Raw genomic sequence first — 17500 nt, forward strand, 5'->3', positions numbered from 1 at the left:
ACATACCCTTCACCATACCTAGAGATTGGCATGGTGTTTTTTTCAGATAGCCTATAGCCTGTTTGATGCTCATTGAGCTCAATGCAAATAAAACCTGCTAATAGGCTAACTGAAAACAAAAAAACACCATGCCAAACTCTGGAACTCCCTCCCACTTGTACTATGCCACAGCACTTCACTGTCCACCTGGTCATGCGGCCCCTACACAAAAGCATGCATTTTTGCAGGGATGCAAACAGACATGTGGTCAAAAAGGAGTGAGCCTCAGAACGGGGGGGGGGGGGGGGGGGGGGGCGTATTATGGGCTTATCGGTGTCTAACCTCTTTTGGAGGAATAGGCCTAATATGGTCACTACGGTCAATGTAGGGGGTCATGATATACAGTAGCCTACCTTTATCCTGTTTCAAAGTTGCTGCACAACCATCATCTTGGTAAACTATCCTACCTTGAGCATACACTGTATGCCATAGCCACTGTGTTGCTGTTCTTACTGCATCTTGAAATGTCTTGAAAGTACACACAGTAACCCTCTTTTTGTCCAAAATAAATTGCAAAATCTCTCTAAACCAGCTGTTTAGATACTCAGTAGCCTATATGCCTTTTAAAGTTTTGGTGAATTATTGGCACACCAATAATAATGTAGACAAAACAATGACTGCTGCCAAGTACAAACAAATGCTGCATGGGAATACCATTTTTAAATATAGGCAATTTATTATGTCCAACTAGCTCTTATATAAGACGACAGCTCATGTCAACACATTATTTGTGTAGGCCTATTTTAAGCTACTAGGCCAGTGTTTTTCAACCACTGTGCCGTGGCACACTAGTGTGCCGTGACACATTGTTAGGTGTGCCGTGGGAAATTATCCAATTTCACCTAATTGGTCTAAAAAAGAGTGAATAGAAATAATTGTCTTTGTGCTCATTTGATTCCTATTCAAGACATTTGGACAAGAATGACTTGATATCGTTAATGCGAGCTATACAGAGTTTGATTTAATTTCATTTTATTTAAAATTTTCGGCTGGTGGTGTGCCTCAGGATTTTTTCAATGAAAAAAGTGTGCCTTGGATCAAAAAAGGTTGAAAAACACTGTACTAGGCTACATTTAGGCCTATGGTGGTATGATGTGTGGGTTTTTTTTTCTATCATTATTACTATTAATATATTGGTTCAATTAATTTACATGCCTACTGTAGCACTTCTGGCAAGTACTATTGCCTAATAGATTCCTACACGTTTTTTGTCAAGGCAAGTTGCTGCACTGCCAGCTACATCTAATCCAAACATAGAAGGCCAATAATAATAGGATCTATTCTAGTTGGTTGGTAATCCAAATGCAAAAAAAGTATAAAGGCTAAACCAAAATTATGCTAATTCTTTGCGATTAGCCACGTTGCTAATAACTACAATGAAAACGGTGCTGACAGCTTCTGCAATAAGGCCATAATTTCCTATGCAACTAGCCTACATAAACAACAGAACATTACTTGAAATTAACTTTACTCACGTAATTGTCTTGCCATAATGGGCAAAGTAGGCTAGTCATTGAAACTTCTGTTATGCTCCACACAGCAGACCGATGTGTAGCCTACTCTTTCCGACCTTTTAAAGACAAGGCTATTTTTGGACATGTTGCGGGAAACATAACGAGCCGATTGATCTGACTATAATCTTGATTTTAATGATGTCAGAGCCAGCTTCAATAAGCCATCGAGTGGTGTGCATGATGAACGAATTCCTTATCCATATGCCAAGCGGTGGACATGCGTAAGGCGTGAGTAAAATATCCCTTTCAGTGCGAATGCATTACAGTAAGCAGTAGGCTATGGTGCGCGCGCGCTGCTCCATTGGCTTTGCGTGCGCAGCTTTCTCATAATGTCTACACTACAGGCTACTGTCTCATAGACCGTACATTTACGTATTCGGTCATTTCTATACAGAATTATCTTTGATGAAATTATAATCAGACCGTCCAACGGAGCCCCCCCCCCCCCCCCCCCCTTAAAAAAACTCATCGGATCTACACGATTCAGCCAAGTCCCCCAGACAGCCGTGAAAAAGGCGGCATCCGCCAAAAGGCGCGCCGTTTGCATCCCTGTTTTTGTTAGATTTCTGCTGCCACTTGTATTGTGTTCAATTGCTGTTATCATTTGAACTTAGTAATCACTAAAACTGTCTTGTTTGTAGAACCACTTCTTTCCGCCACTTCCGTCAACTAATTTCTGAACTTGCATGGCAAACTGCATGCTAGTTCTGAATGGATGGTTGTTAAGGCCAAAGGCCAATCGTTGTAAAATGGCCATATCGTAGGATTCTGATTACCATAAACTTGATATCTAAAAGAAAATACTTAGCCTACTGCCAGGTAACTGAGCTTAAAACCACCTCAGTCATTAGCTACAAAGTTACTATGTTTTGAACATGTCAAATATTAGAGTCACTTCACCCCATAACTCCACCCACTTCACATTTCTGAAAACGTCTTTCAAAGTGGGCGAGACGTTCTGAAATTTGGAGAGAGAGTGGCACTGCTGCAACCAATCAACCATGGTGATTTCGTGTCAATCTGGGAATGAGTGCTGCAGACATGGCTTATCACAGGTAGGCTAATCAGGGCAGCAGGTGTTGGGGCGTTTCAGTCCAAATTTGTAACGACCCGGTGACGTAGTGTCGGACTAGAAGTGCAGGACAACGTCAGCATTCCAATAGTATTTTGGACCAACATGCCATGGCATGTTTTCAAACGGTAGTATGCGCGAGAGAGCAATATTTCCAATACAAAATCAGACGAAATGTTACTTTTGTCGAGAAACACGATTTTTGTCAATATTAACCCTGGTAATAGTAGGCCTACAGTTCACCACTTATGAGTATTTTCAATCAATCAACAGCTCAAAAAACCTATTTTAGGGTGCAGTGACCCTTTTAGGCTAGCTCTAATGCAATGTGAGAGATCATTTAAACTATGAGTTTGGCAAATTAATTAACTTGATATCTAAAAGAAAATACTTAGCCTACTGCCAGGTAACTGAGCTTAAAACCACCTCAGTCATTAGCTACAAAGTTACTATGTTTTGAACATGTCAAATATTAGAGTCACTTCACCCCATAACTCCACCCACTTCACATTTCTGAAAACGTCTTTCAAAGTGGGCGAGACGTTCTGAAATTTGGAGAGAGAGTGGCACTGCTGCAACCAATCAACCATGGTGATTTCGTGTCAATCTGGGAATGAGTGCTGCAGACATGGCTTATCACAGGTAGGCTAATCAGGGCAGCAGGTGTTGGGGCGTTTCAGTCCAAATTTGTAACGACCCGGTGACGTAGTGTCGGACTAGAAGTGCAGGACAACGTCAGCATTCCAATAGTATTTTGGACCAACATGCCATGGCATGTTTTCAAACGGTAGTATGCGCGAGAGAGCAATATTTCCAATACAAAATCAGACGAAATGTTACTTTTGTCGAGAAACACGATTTTTGTCAATATTAACCCTGGTAATAGTAGGCCTACAGTTCACCACTTATGAGTATTTTCAATCAATCAACAGCTCAAAAAACCTATTTTAGGGTGCAGTGACCCTTTTAGGCTAGCTCTAATGCAATGTGAGAGATCATTTAAACTATGAGTTTGGCAAATTAATATAATAAGTGTGATACGGGCAAAAAAATAATCAGCATTTTAAACATTGCATCACAATTCATACTTTGCCGTTATATGACTACCATTGATACCTGGCGGACAAGAAACACTGACAAAAATGGCTAACGTTTGCATGTTTGTCTGGCATGTCATTTTCACCTCAAAACACCAACTTTCAATCACTATGAGAAACAGCATAGCAATTCATGCAACAACCCACAGTAGAAGTGCTACACTAGACCATTAAATTATATAATATCCTGATTTAGTATTACACACATTATACCTTGAGAATGGCTCATTGTAGTACCTGTGTTTGGGTTATAGGCGTTGCCAACGTTAGTGAAGATGTGTCTGTAGACCAGGGGAGTTGCAACTGAAAAGGGTCCTGTATTTCCACCACCAGATGCCAGCAGTGAGGCAGAGAAAGACACCCTCCTCTCCTCTCTCTCCCTCCTCAGCTCCTCCACCTGACTCCCCGTGATGTTCACACTGCCTCCTACAGCTCTCACAGCTGCTGCCTGCTCCTCCTGTTTCTCCTTCAGCTCCTGAATAACAGCTCTCTGCTCCTCGACTGTCTTCTCACTGGCTCTCAGTCTGGTCTCCATGATCTCTGCTTTACTTTCACTAGCAGTCAATCTGGCCTCCATTTGTGTCTTAGTGTATCTGAGCTCCACTCTCTGCTCCTCAGCTGTCTTCTCACTGGCCCTCAGTCTGGTCTCCATGGTCTCTGCTTTCTTCTCCAAAGCCTCAACATGTGTCTTGGTGTGTCTGAGCTCCACTCTCTGCTCCACCACCAGAGCGCTCATCTCTCTCAGCACAGTGTGGACGTCAGGCTGGCAGGTTTGCTGGGTGGAGGCTGTGGCTGCATCTTCAGTCCTCTGTGCTGCACCCGTAATATCATTTTCTCTGGTCTCTGCTTTACCGTCATAGCTCTGGTGAGTGATGTCATTGTCACTGATGGTGTCTCCTTTAAGCTGTGTCTCAGCCAAACAGCAGCACAGCAGCACCAGTAGAGCTCCACAAGTCTTCATGATGAAACTGGACAATTCTTCTGTCTTCTTCTGGCGTACTGATTCTGATTGCTGTAGCTCCCAGACATATATACTGTGACCTGGCTACATATTACCAAGTGGTGTCCTTGGGACATGCAGATATTCATCAAACAAACACAGTCGTAAAGGATGCACACGTGAGATGTAGGCCATGTGTCGTGTTGTTGAAAGCAGCTCAGGTGTGTGTTATTGGTCAAAGTTGTGCTAATGTCACCATACATCGTACTTTACTGCCAGATAAGTATCTTCATCCCTAGTCTAATGGACGACGATGATCTGCACTTTAGTTATCATTGCAATGCTACTTTGGTTAATGTCCCATTGATGATTTCAGGAAACTTATGAAAGCCTGATCTGCCTGAATCTCTGTGAATGGATCAGGCCTGATGCCTTAAAGGAACACTTCACCGTTTTTTCATATTAAACTACGTTATTCCCCTAATTAAGACGAGTTGATACATACCTATGGGATACTCACAGGCAGTGGCGTGCGGTGAGGTCTGTGGCAGGGTAGGCAGTGGCCATTCACATGTGTAAATTCCATCCATACACTCGCAAATATTACTATATTTTCATGGTAATACTCCTCCTACTTAGTCATTTTACAGATTCAGAGGCGTCACTAGGTGTGCATTTTTAAAAAACATTTTTTTTTTTTTTTTTTTACCCTACGGGGGTCTGGGGGAAATTTTGAAAATTGGGCTGTTAAAGATGCAGTTTCAACGTAGTTTGAGAAGGAAATAAGGAAGAAAATTCGTTGGGGTCCTCCTCATCATATTTTTAATAACAAATAGCCTAAGCTAATTTCCCTCACTAGACCTACTGGTATTTATGGGGGATTAAGAGGGGGGAAATCGTTTTAACTGAGACCCAAACTTTTTTTTCTGCCCGTGACATGCTGGATAGGCTAGTGAATACCTGGTGCGTTGTTGGCTTCTTTAGTAGGCCTAGACCTGCTGCAAACGTGAGACATCTTGTAGGCTACTGTTGATGAAATATAACCTCGTTTTCTAGCCTCTCGGTGTACTTGGTTGACCATGGTTATCCGTCTGGGTTTTTAATTAGCTAAACTACATAAATCCACCATTCATTTGTAATTGTATGCCTCCTCCCTGCTGTTTCCTATCTGGAGTTGTTCGAGCTGCTGATGTCCCGAGTCCCGTTGAGGCCGGACTGCCATTGGCTTATCTGCGTTCTAAAGGCAGCGCTTGGCGGGAATAAGCATGCTTATTCTCCCCATAAACTTTCGCATGAATCATGTAATACGCATGCGCAACATCCGAAATTCGCAGCATTGAAATGAATGGTGAGGATAGGCAGAGACCTTACAAGCCTACCCTGGCCTTTGGAATCAAAGCAAGCTTTGGGACTGCTTGCTTGGGCGTTCCCACGGTAACCAGGCATGTTTGCTTTGCTGCGTAGTTCAGTGTTGTGAATCGCTGTTTGCGTAAGCCTTCACGTTTGAGTTTTTGACCTTAAATAAGACGTAAATTTACTTTTTAGAATTGAAATTGCATTCTAATTGTATTGTTTGTGACTTCAGTGTGAGCTTTTAATAATATTTTTTAAAAATACGTGTCGTCCTTCTTTTTAAAATGAAATTTACTCAGGGTAGGCACTGCCTACCCTGCCTACCCTGACCGCACGTCACTGCTCACAGGTAAGAGGGATAACTATATTGTGTGGCGCAGTAATATCTTCACTCTAGCACTTTCAGTTTCACTTTAAAGTGAGGATATTACTGTGCAGTCTAAAGGCTCTAGCACACTCCTCCGTCTGCGTCACGCGCACGCGGCACTGGACATTTGACGTGCGTCATTTTAGACGCATATAAGAGGCATACTCCAATGTCTGTGTCCTGAATGCGCGCCAGCCGATCAAGATTAGCGCCGGCGCACTACGAATTAACTGTGATACTCTAGGATGTGCGACCACTGAACTAAGGAAGAGCCAGGGAAGGAGTGTTCCACACTTAAATACACAAAAGATGCAGCTGTTAGATGAGGAGAAGCACCACTAGTACTTTCTCATGTTTGCTGAAAAGTTTGATGAGTTGGTTCTTCACATCTCTCCATTTATCATCCACCAGAACAGGCACAGCACACCACGCGTTGGCTAGCATTCCAAGTTACAGCTAAACTAATGGGTTAGCTTATGGCTAATGTGTATGAGAAATCCCATAGAGATGCTAACGGTTAGCATAATCGATAAAAGTATATATTGAGAGCGAACTTCAGTCCATTTACACAACTTGGATTACATAGGAGGTCTTTGTTTACAACTGACTATTAAAATACTCAAAGACTAATGTTTTGTCATCATATAACAACGTTAGCGTGTAGGAAACGCCAGTTTAAGTGTTCTTCTGTCTCTGTTTGCTGCGTTTTAAGCATTATTTCTGTACGTGCTCCACCTACTGGAGCGGCGTCTTTACAGCAGTTCCGTTTCACACATGCGCAGTCTACGCGTGAAAGAGACGCGCGGTCTTAAATTTTGGTCGACTCAAAGACGCGACGCATGCCGTAAAAAAGACGCAATTCTCGTCACGCGCTCACCAGTGTCGCGTGCGCGTGACGCAGACGCGCGACCATACTCGGGCCTTTAGTGCTCCCAATATTATTCCGCCACACAATATCCCTTTTACCTGATTAGAAATGCACCACGTTTTATTTTTTCTCACCATACTTGGTCGTGTAGCTATACTTGTGTAACTGTATTTTAATAGGGAAAACATTGAGGTGTTTGGTCACTTCTAACTTCATCTCTGTTTGGATCCTAATGAATGCTTTGGGCTAGCTAAGTGCTATCAAAGTTGTGCCGTGTGCCAGAGCCAGTGAGTGCACGCATTGAAACATGAGAGGTATGTATCAACTCGTCTTAATTAAGCCAATAACATAGTTTAATATGAAAAAACGGTGAAGTGTTCCTTTAACATGGATCTTCTTGAGAGATATAAATATCAACTGAATTGAACTGAAGAGCATGTTTAGAGACTCAGTCTCATCAAAGTAGAAGTGCAGTGCAGAGTATCAATGCTCAGCACCATGTGTATACGTAAATCTAAGGATTGTGTGAGAAACACAAGTTTGAAACCACACGTGGATGAGATTGACTACAGATCCAGACACATAGAGCATGTGCTTGTTTTTTTCTATTGATACATTTAGGTATGAATAATCATGGGACATGTTCTTATCACTCTTAGTTAACTAATTAATCTGTTTATTAATGACAATCATATCAAAAATGCTAGTTTGTCAGTTTACTTAGAGGTAATGGTCCTCTCCAGACCAGTAAGGCAGGCCAAGGGCAGGGTGAGAAACACAATGGCTTGGAACATTGACTGTAAGTGTCAAACTTGTTACTGTTAAAGTCAGTAAATGGACGAAGATGGATATGAAGAGCATAAATGCAATCAATAACAACACAGTATACTGTGTAGCCCAGCAAAGTCTAAAGTTGTGAGCATGGCTGGATCATTTCTGTTATAGTTAATTGTGCTGTTTGAGTTTACATGTGTCATTGATTGGTAATGAAAAAGGCAGGAGATAAGGAGTCAAAGCTCATATCTGCTGCTTTACTAAGATCAAAGGCTAAGAAATACCATCAGTCTTACACTCATAAATGTGTATGTGAGTGATATGCCCATGTTTCCAGGTTGTAAAGGGATGCTGATTCTGGAATGGGACATGGGTTGTTTGTTAAACACGTGCATCAAAACGTGCCAAGGGGGTGTGTGGGACTGGAGCTCACCTCACCATGGGCAGTGTAGCCAGATTGGGTTGACTGATTTCCGCCCAATCGCCCCGCCATCTTCAGCAAAAAAACGCCCGATGATGTTTTTCTCATAGAGAACCATTGAACTCAAAATGTTATTTACCCGCCTACAGCTTATTTTCCCCCGCCGAACGATATTTGGCGGGCACCCGCCCAATCTGGCAACACTGACCATGGGAGGAAGGTCTTGAAACTGCCCATGAGCGGTAGAGAGCGAAGTAAGTGGACCTGGACACTGAGTGCAGGGAGGCTGGCCGGACGGCTGGTGTCTTCTCTAGTGTAACACTACTCTACCCAGTGGAGGTGGGATGCCAGGGCTTTAATGGGGCTTTGTCTGCTGCTCAATGTCCCAGCTACTCCAGGACATGGACATCACAGGGGCAGAACATTGAAAACACGCTGAAAGGGCTGTCAGGTTGAACACCAACCTGTATTTCAAACTGTCAAACTATTGTATGTTTCCTTATTGTTCAGTGAAGTGGTTCTGATTCAGAGATGGGGGGCCCTATAATAGATATCTGAATTGACCGTGGTGGTAAGTATGTGTGTGTGATGTGAAAAAGAGAGAGACCCCTTTAGACCCCTATAGTGCCTGTGTGGCTCCAAAATGAGTCACTCATCTCTTCTTAATCTTGATCACTACACTGTAGAGGGATTGCCACACATCCTGTTGATTTTCAGCAACGAGTTGTTGATAAATATTTTGCCTTTGGGGATTACAGAAAGAAGGCATTTGGAAAAGTGTTCACATTAACTCTTACAGGAAGTATTATGGACATAATAATAAGTATATAAATAATGCAAAAACAACACAAATCATAACCCTCAGTGTTTGTACATGTACTGTAATTAGGCTAATGTTTGTAATCAGTGTCACTGTGGTTGCTCCTGGTGACATTACTCACACAAAGAACGACTCTTAATGCACTCCAACTCAAAGACGCAGACAATAAACATGAGAAACATTTTATTATTGTTTTTATTGTTATTATCATTAAGTAAAATATTTCAAAATAAACAAGCCCTTTGAAATCATCATCTCAAATCATAATCAAAGTATCTTAGTGTTCAGACATAAAAGTGATCGGACGTTAAGAAAGGCAAAGACACCAACTAGCAGATGTCTCTGTGTAGGTGGTTTGTGCTTCCAAGGCTATTGGGTGGACCATAATGGAATATAGATACAGACGGTTAGAAGGTTGCCGCCCCCTCTGGGGGAAAACATGCTAACATCACACATGAAAGTCAATGGGCTAACTTGCTAGCAGAACACAAATGTTTTCCCCCACGGGGGGTGTTTCAGCCATGGTAACCACGGTAACTGGGGGCGGTAACCACGATTATGACGAGATGCTGTCTGTATGTATTACAGAGCTGATTCACTTCAGCACTGACTCCTCACATGGGGAACAGCAGGTGGCCAGAGAAGGTGGTGTGATGGTTGTGATTATCAAAGAACCATGTATTAGCCCATAGGACCACATAGACCACATCTCCCACCTCCAGTAGCAGAGAAGCTCCATTAGAGGGAGTCACAACTCCACCTGACTGCCCACTGCAAGGACTGACAACATGCTCTCCATTCTTACGAAGACTGACTGCTACAGCTCTAGATGGGTGACCATAACCATGTACAAATAAAACAAAGTGGTAGACCCCTCTGACTGGAGCTGTGAAGACTCCTGTGTGACAGATACAAAGTGGAGGAGAGGGGGAAGAAGAGGAGAGAGAGAATTAGTAAGCTCAACTAAAAGTTGTGATTGACCTCTAGATTTGATTTTTTTCTCATGTTCTCTCTACATATTTCTGAAACATGTACTGTGTATCTGTCTATCTGACACCTCAGGTAGAAATAATAATAATATTTTCACCTGGAATGTGGAATAGTTCACCAACAAAAAAGCTAACATGTTTTTGCCCATATAAGGAGATATGCGGTATCTTGATATTTTTTCTATGGGAAAATAAATGGGGATTTTCAATGATCGCACCTGTTATACAGTACTCACGCGGGGATGAATAAATTGGAAATGCAGACATTTTATACTACACAGTTTTGCCTTTGAGTGGATACTGTGAACTTCGGTAGGCACACTGGCAGTGTCTGAATCATAAGTACACACGCTGGGCAGCGTGCATTTTCCGGAAGTTACGTCAGAATAGACTGTCCGAAAGTCAAGCGCTCTCACTAGATGGGTACTTTGTTTGGCGTGATTTCCAAGCGTGCATCGATGCATCTTTTTTGGCCTCAGATATCCCATAATACATTGCGCAGTGCAGGTCAAGCTCCACAGGTCATGCAAAACGTCAAGTAACACACCCCCTCTCCGAGTCAGGTGACGCCAACTAGTTTGTGCTGTCCAAATGTAGGGACGCATACTGAGGAGCAAGCTAACTGAGACACTACTGGAATAGCGTAAAAGACCCAGATTAAAGGTAAGATTCGCTGACGTTCTCTCCCTTCACTACAACACGAATGAAATAAACACTATGTCTATAATTATTCTACAGGAAAACAAGTGAACATGGAGCCAACAGCGAGTCTACCTCTCTAGTACCTGTGTTTGGATTGTAGCCATTTCCAATGTTGGTGAAGACGTGTCTGAAGATCACAGTAGTTTCAGCTGAAAAAGGTCCTCTATGTCCACTTCCAGATGACTGGATTGAGGCAGAGAAAGACACCTTCCTCTCCTCTCTCTCTCTCCACAACTTCTCTACCTGACTCCCTGTGAGGTTCAGATTCACTGCCTGATCTGAGGGTTACACACACACACACACACACACACACAAACACACACAGGTATACAGAGAGATACAGAGAGAAAAATAAGCAAATTAAATACCCAGAGCAAAAGTGTACTATGTAACATATCTGAAAGTGCACACAATAAATAGTGATATGAGCAGAATCAGATTGATCTCACCTTCGTTGTCACTCTTAAGCTGCTTTAGCTGTTCTCTCTGCTCCTCTACCGTCTTCTCACTGGCTCTCAGTCTGTTCTCCATAGTCTCTGCTTTATTCTCACTGGCTCTCAGTCTGGCCTCAATGGCGTCCATTTGTGTCTGGGTGTGTCTGAGCTCCACTCTCTGCTCCGCCACCAGAGCGCTCATCTCTATCAGCACAGTGTGGATGTCAGGCTGGCAGGTCTGTTGGTTGCAGACTGTGGCTGCAGTTTCAGTTCTGTCTCCCTCATCTTCTCTGGTCTCTGCTTCACCATAGTGGCCCTGGTGAGTGATGTCATTGTCACTGATGGTGTCTCCTCTAAGCTGTGCCTCAGCCAAACAGCAGCACAGCAGCACCAGTAGAGCTCCACAAGTCTTCATGATGAAACTGGACAATTCTTCTGTCTTGCTCATGTGTACTGATTCTTATTGTTGTAGCTCTCAGATATATATACTTTGGCCTGGCTACATATTACCAAGTGGTGTCCTTGGGACATGCAGATATTCATCAAACAAACACAATCGTAAATGATGCACACGTGAGATGTGGGCCATGTGCTGTGTTGTTGAGACCAGCTCAGGTGTGTATTATTGGGCAAAGTTGTGCTAACGTCACCATAAATCGTACCTTACTGCCAGATAAGTCTTCAACCCTCTATGGAAGAGGATGATCTGCACTTTAGTAATCATTGCAACGCTACTTTGGTTAATGTCCCACTCATGATTTCAGGCAACAGTGCACATATTTATCAAAGCCTGATCTGCCTGATCTGAATCTCTGTGAGTGGATCAGGCCTGATGCCTTAACATGGATCTTTTGAGAGATATCAATATAAACTGAATTGAACTGAATAGCATGTTTTGAGACTTCCGTCTCATCAAAGTAGAAGTGCAATGCAGAGTATCAATTCTCAGCATACCATGTGTATACGTAAATGTTAGGATTGTGTGAGAAACACAAGTTTGAAACCACACGTGGATGAGATTGACTACAGATCCAGAAGACACATAGAGCATGTGCTTGTTTTATTCTACTGAGTAATTTAGGTATAAATAATCATGGGTCATGTCCTTACCACTCTGATTTAAGTAATTCATCTGTTTATTAATGACAATCATATCATACTTGCTGCTTTGTCAGTTACCGTAGAAGTAATGCTCCAGACCTGACCAGTGGGCCAGGCCGAGGGCAGGGTGAGAAACACATGTGAATGGCTTGGAACACTTAAGGGTCAAACTTGTTACTGTTAAAGTCAGTAAATGGACGAAGATGGATAATGTAGAGCATAATTCTGGATCGTTTCTGTTTCATAGTTTCCTCTTGTGCTGTTTGTGTTTACATGTGTCATTGGTGGGTTATGAAAAAAGGCAGGAGATAAGAAGTCAATAAAGCTCATATCTGCTGCAGTACTAAGATCAAAGGCTAGCAAGATTAAATGGCATCCGTCTTATACTCATAAACGAAGGTGTGTTTGTGAGTGATATTGTCCATGTTTCCTTGTTGTTGTAGTAAAGTCTTGTGAAGGGCTGCTGATTCCGGAATGGGACACTGGGTTGTTTATTAAACATGTGCATCAAAACGTGCCACAGTTGAAGTGCCAAGGTGCCAAGGGGGGTGTGTGGGACTGGAGCTCACCATCCCATGGAGGAAGGTCTTGAAACTGCCCATGAGTGGTAGAGAGCAAAGTAAGTGGACCTGGACACTGAGTGCAGAGAGGCTGGCCGGACGGCTGGTGTCTTCTCTAGTGTAAAAACACTACCCAGTGGAGGTGGGATGCCAGGGCTTTAATGGGGCTTTGTCAACTCCTCAATGTCCCAGCTACTCCAGGACATGGGCATCACAGGGGCAGGGCTGTTGGAAGAGGCAGAGAGGGGCAGCTTCTGGCTGTGGCTGAGGAGTAAGTGTAGGAGTTGGGGGCAGGACAGGGGCTGTGCCACCAGGACACGTCCTCGGGTTAAAGTGGCGAAACATCAGTCATTGGTAGTCCCCTGTTGATGACCCAGCTGAGTCCCAAAGTGGTGCGAGCCCTCTCTTATAGGGAGAGGTGAAAAGAGGGTGAGGTTGTACATACTGTAGGCACCAGAGGAATTCCAGCCATGTCCTGATAATGAATCAACCAGTTGTGGAGAGGTGAAGCAATGTGAAACCATTGCTCTAGGATTGACCACACAGACTAGCCACATACTGTATATGACTTCATTGTAGATACTCCTTTTACCATAACTCAGCCCAAGAACAGTCTTCCATCTACTGTCATAGACTCACAAATCAAACATGATAAACATTGGAAGTTTAATTTGTCAGATAAAAAGCACTTAAAAACCAAACAAAACTACTTTTTCTTAATAAACTGTGTTGATTGCTATTAACATTTCTGCATCTATATGTACATTCTAGATTCCATGTCCCTCTCTTAGTAAATGTATTGAAATCTCACAATGATCACACACAGCTTCTGTCTTGTCAGAGTAAAACAAAGTCTTTCAAAAGTCGTAACTGAAAAACAACATTCAAATGGTCCAAATATCCTAAATATATGCCCAGAGTGCAGGTGATGGGATTCTTGAATACTACATTCCTGATGTGATTCCACTCTGGACTGACTCCTCACATGGGGAAGAGCAGGTGGCCAGAGAAGGTGGTGTGATGGTTTTGATCATCATACACCCAACCGTTGTGCCACAACTTCACATAGACCACATCTCCCACCTCCAGCAGCAGAGAGGCTCCATTAGATGTTTTATCATAACCACTTGGCTGATTACTCCAGGCAATGACAACATGCTCTCCATTTTTATGAAGGGACACTCCTGTACGTGTAGCATGACCTTGACCCAATACAAACAAAACAAAGCTGTAGACTCCTCTGACTGGAGCTGTGAAAACACCTGTAACAGAGAATGTCACAAAAAGAGAGAAAGAGAGGGAGGAGAAAGATTGTTTACACTTTACATTACAGCATGTAGATGACAGGGTAACTAGCAATGATGTAAGATACATTAAGTAAAGAAATAAAATGTATGATTAATAGTTTAGGGCATTAGGCTGTGTGAGACATTTGCTCTCAAACTGTGCCATCACACTAGTATGCTTGGTTCAGGTCTACATTAGGGTTAGAAATATTCATGATTATATAGATATCATATTTTTAAAGGTGTGCCCAGCCCCAGAAGATACTTCATTTAATGAATGGTAAAAAAAAATGCCTTCTCCCAAAAGCATAGAATCACTGAACTCTATGAAGAGAGTTATACTTGTACAATGTCTTTGTCACAAAGCAAGATGCTCTGCATGCAGGGACATCAATTGAAAGACGGGGGTCGGGGGTGGACATTTATAAGTGACCCCAAACTTTTGACCGGTACTATATATACTTGCCCCTCCTCTCTCTCTCTCTCTGAACCCAGACATGTACAAGCACACAGGCTCATGCTCACAACATATATTCATGCTGCACACACTCACTCTTGCATACATGCCCTTTCACTACACAGCAAACATTCTCTATGATCACTCCATTACACTCTCAACCAGATGATCCCAAATCCCCTAGATATACTTTTGTGACATGCTCCCCAACCCCTCTTTGTATATATTATATATTTTTCTTTCTAATTCATTTCTGGACACTTGAGCACAATGAATCTCATTACGCATAAATTCTTTTTTATGAGTACATGACAATAAACTTGAACTTGAACTTGGGAATGTCAGTTTCATATCTGGGGTAGCCAGGCTCTGCCCTCCTACTTCCCTGAACGATGATATTGAGTTTGTGTGCTAGTCTGAGCATGACATACGTGACGACCAAACGTTAGCGATTGGTTATGGCAGGTCCAGAGTGCCATCATACCTTTCAGTAAGTTGAAGTAACCCCCAGCATTTACATTTTGCAGAGCCTTTTATCCAAAGTGACTTATATACATTATATTACAAGGACCATTCTCCCCAGACAACTCTGGGTTAAGGTCTTTGCTCAAGGGCACAATGGTGGAAGAATGGAATTAAATGGAACCCAAACATTTGGTGTACCTCCAACTTAGTCAACAGAATGAGACAAAAGAACACCAAAGATACTTATTACTGTACACTAATAACTGTAGTACCTGTGTTTGGGTTGTAGGCGTTGCCAACATTAGTGTAGATGTGTCTGTAGACCAGGGGAGTTGCTACTGAAAAGGGTCCTGTATTTCCACGACCAGATGCCAGCAGTGAGGCAGAGAAAGACACCCTCCTCTCCTCTCTCTCCCTCCTCAGCTCCTCCACCTGACTCACAGTGAGGTTCAGATTCACTGCCTGAGCTGGGAACACACACACACACACACACACACACACACACACACACACACACACACACACACACACACGCCCACGCCCACACAGAGAGAGGAAAAGGGAGAGTGAGATGAATGAACAGAGCAAACATTTTAAAAATGAATCACTCATTTTTGGAATTTATCATTCTGTACCTTTATTTTCACTCTTTAGTCGTTCCACCAGACTCTCACTGGCTCTCAGTCTGGTCTCCATGGCCTCCATTTGTGTCTTGGTGTGTCTGAGCTCCACTCTCTGCTCCGCCACCAGAGTGCTCATCTCCCTCAGTGAAGCGTGGATGTCAGGCAGGCAGGTTTGCTGGGTGGAGGCTGCAGTTTCACTATGGCCGCCTTCATCAGCGATGTTGAGCTGCGACTCCTCCGGCTCAGCCAAACAGCAGCACAACAGCAGCATCAGTGCAGCTCCACAAGTCTTCATGCTGAAACGGGAGGATTTCTCTCTTCTCTGTGTGCACACAGTGTGTTCTCTCTCTTAAATCAGCACTTTGGAAACCCTGTGTTTGCTTAAATTGTGGATTGGATTGGATTAAATGATGTTACATATTAAGTGATGTCCTTGACACATGCTGACATTTCAGCAAACAAAACAGACCAAATTGCTAACACAAGCGAGTCTGTGAAAGCATGTGCTGTGAACCAGGTTTTGCTCAAATGTCTATATATGCAGTTAAAAAAAAGTGTGACACACGTACAGTATGGTTATGTAGGCTATATAACCTAATTTCTCTGAAGGAGAACACAACACATTTACCAATGGGAAGTCCATCTTTGGTGACATCATTGATCTGAGGCAGTTTTATGGGAATATTTTTTCCATTGCCCTAATCTATTCAATACAGTGACTGTGAAATATTCTTCTTTTATTCTGAAGTGACCTTTTTGGCCAGATTCAGGAGTCAATGAGGCAGAAAGAGTTAACGTGTCCTGTTATGCCGTAACCTTCTCTTTCAGGCACCCAGACAACATAACTCTACTCTAGAGCACAGCACAAATGCACGAAAGACACATGGCCTCTTCTCCATAAAGCGTGTTTCTTTCTACTGTTACAGGATTACGAAGGCATACAGCTACTCAATAGACATAAGGCCTGTCCCCCATAAAACACGAGTTTTTACAATTAACAACAGGATTGATGAGACACACAGACACTGAATACAAAAGGCAGGAATGAGGGGTGATGGCGATGTGGGGGGGTGTTGTAGCATATGTTAGAAAACGTCTATACATTTTGTCTAGAAGGCAAAAGTGATTGTATTACATATTAGTGTGTAAACTAAGGAATGTGACTTAATGCAGCGGTCATCCGTGGAAAACAGCCTCACAGGCTTCATCCACTTAGTCTGGTTAAACCCAGAATCATTCATTTCATGACAATAGTCTATAGGGACACAATTTCAATTTCAATTTAATTTCACTTATAGAGCGCCAAAACATTACACATGTCTCATGGCGCTTTACAGAGTGTTAAACACTCAAAGAGAGCCCATGAGTAACAGGGGCAAGGAAAAACTCCCTAGAATTTGGAGATACATATAGGAAGAAACCTCAGACAGATCCACGACTCATGGGCCCAACCCATCTGGTCAGTTACAGTAGAGGACTCACGAGTATGGCAATTGGCATAGATTTTGCATTACTGTAACTTTGAAATCACTGGTCCAGCCTAACCAAATACATTGATCAAGGATTGACATGACTAATATTACCTCTTACTTTTTGGAAACTTTACAAACTGACAATA

General features: G+C 42.7%; 2 protein-coding genes across 2 annotated transcripts in view; both read right to left on the reverse strand.

Moving 5' to 3' along the window:
- Window positions 1-4360, reverse strand: part of LOC134064265 (complement C1q-like protein 2) — a 5596-nt gene extending 1236 nt beyond the window's left edge. Inside the window, exon 1 of the mRNA XM_062520127.1 lies at window positions 3960-4360. Within this exon, the coding sequence (XP_062376111.1) occupies window positions 3960-4299 (340 nt within the window). The 5' untranslated portion in view covers window positions 4300-4360. The remainder of the gene's footprint in view (window positions 1-3959) is intronic.
- A 9672-nt stretch (window positions 4361-14032) lies between these two features.
- Window positions 14033-16253, reverse strand: LOC134063979 (complement C1q-like protein 2). Its single transcript, XM_062519749.1, has 3 exons — window positions 15895-16253; window positions 15532-15726; window positions 14033-14313 (listed from the first exon to the last, which is right to left on the reverse strand). The coding sequence occupies exons 1-3, from the start codon at window positions 16175-16177 to the stop codon at window positions 14033-14035; spliced, it is 759 nt and encodes a 252-aa protein (XP_062375733.1). The 5' UTR covers window positions 16178-16253.
- Between the last annotated feature and the right edge of the window lie 1247 nt (window positions 16254-17500).

Source organism: Sardina pilchardus, chromosome 18 (genome assembly GCF_963854185.1).
Source record: "Sardina pilchardus chromosome 18, fSarPil1.1, whole genome shotgun sequence".
NCBI classification, from domain to species: Eukaryota; Metazoa; Chordata; class Actinopteri; order Clupeiformes; family Clupeidae; genus Sardina; species Sardina pilchardus.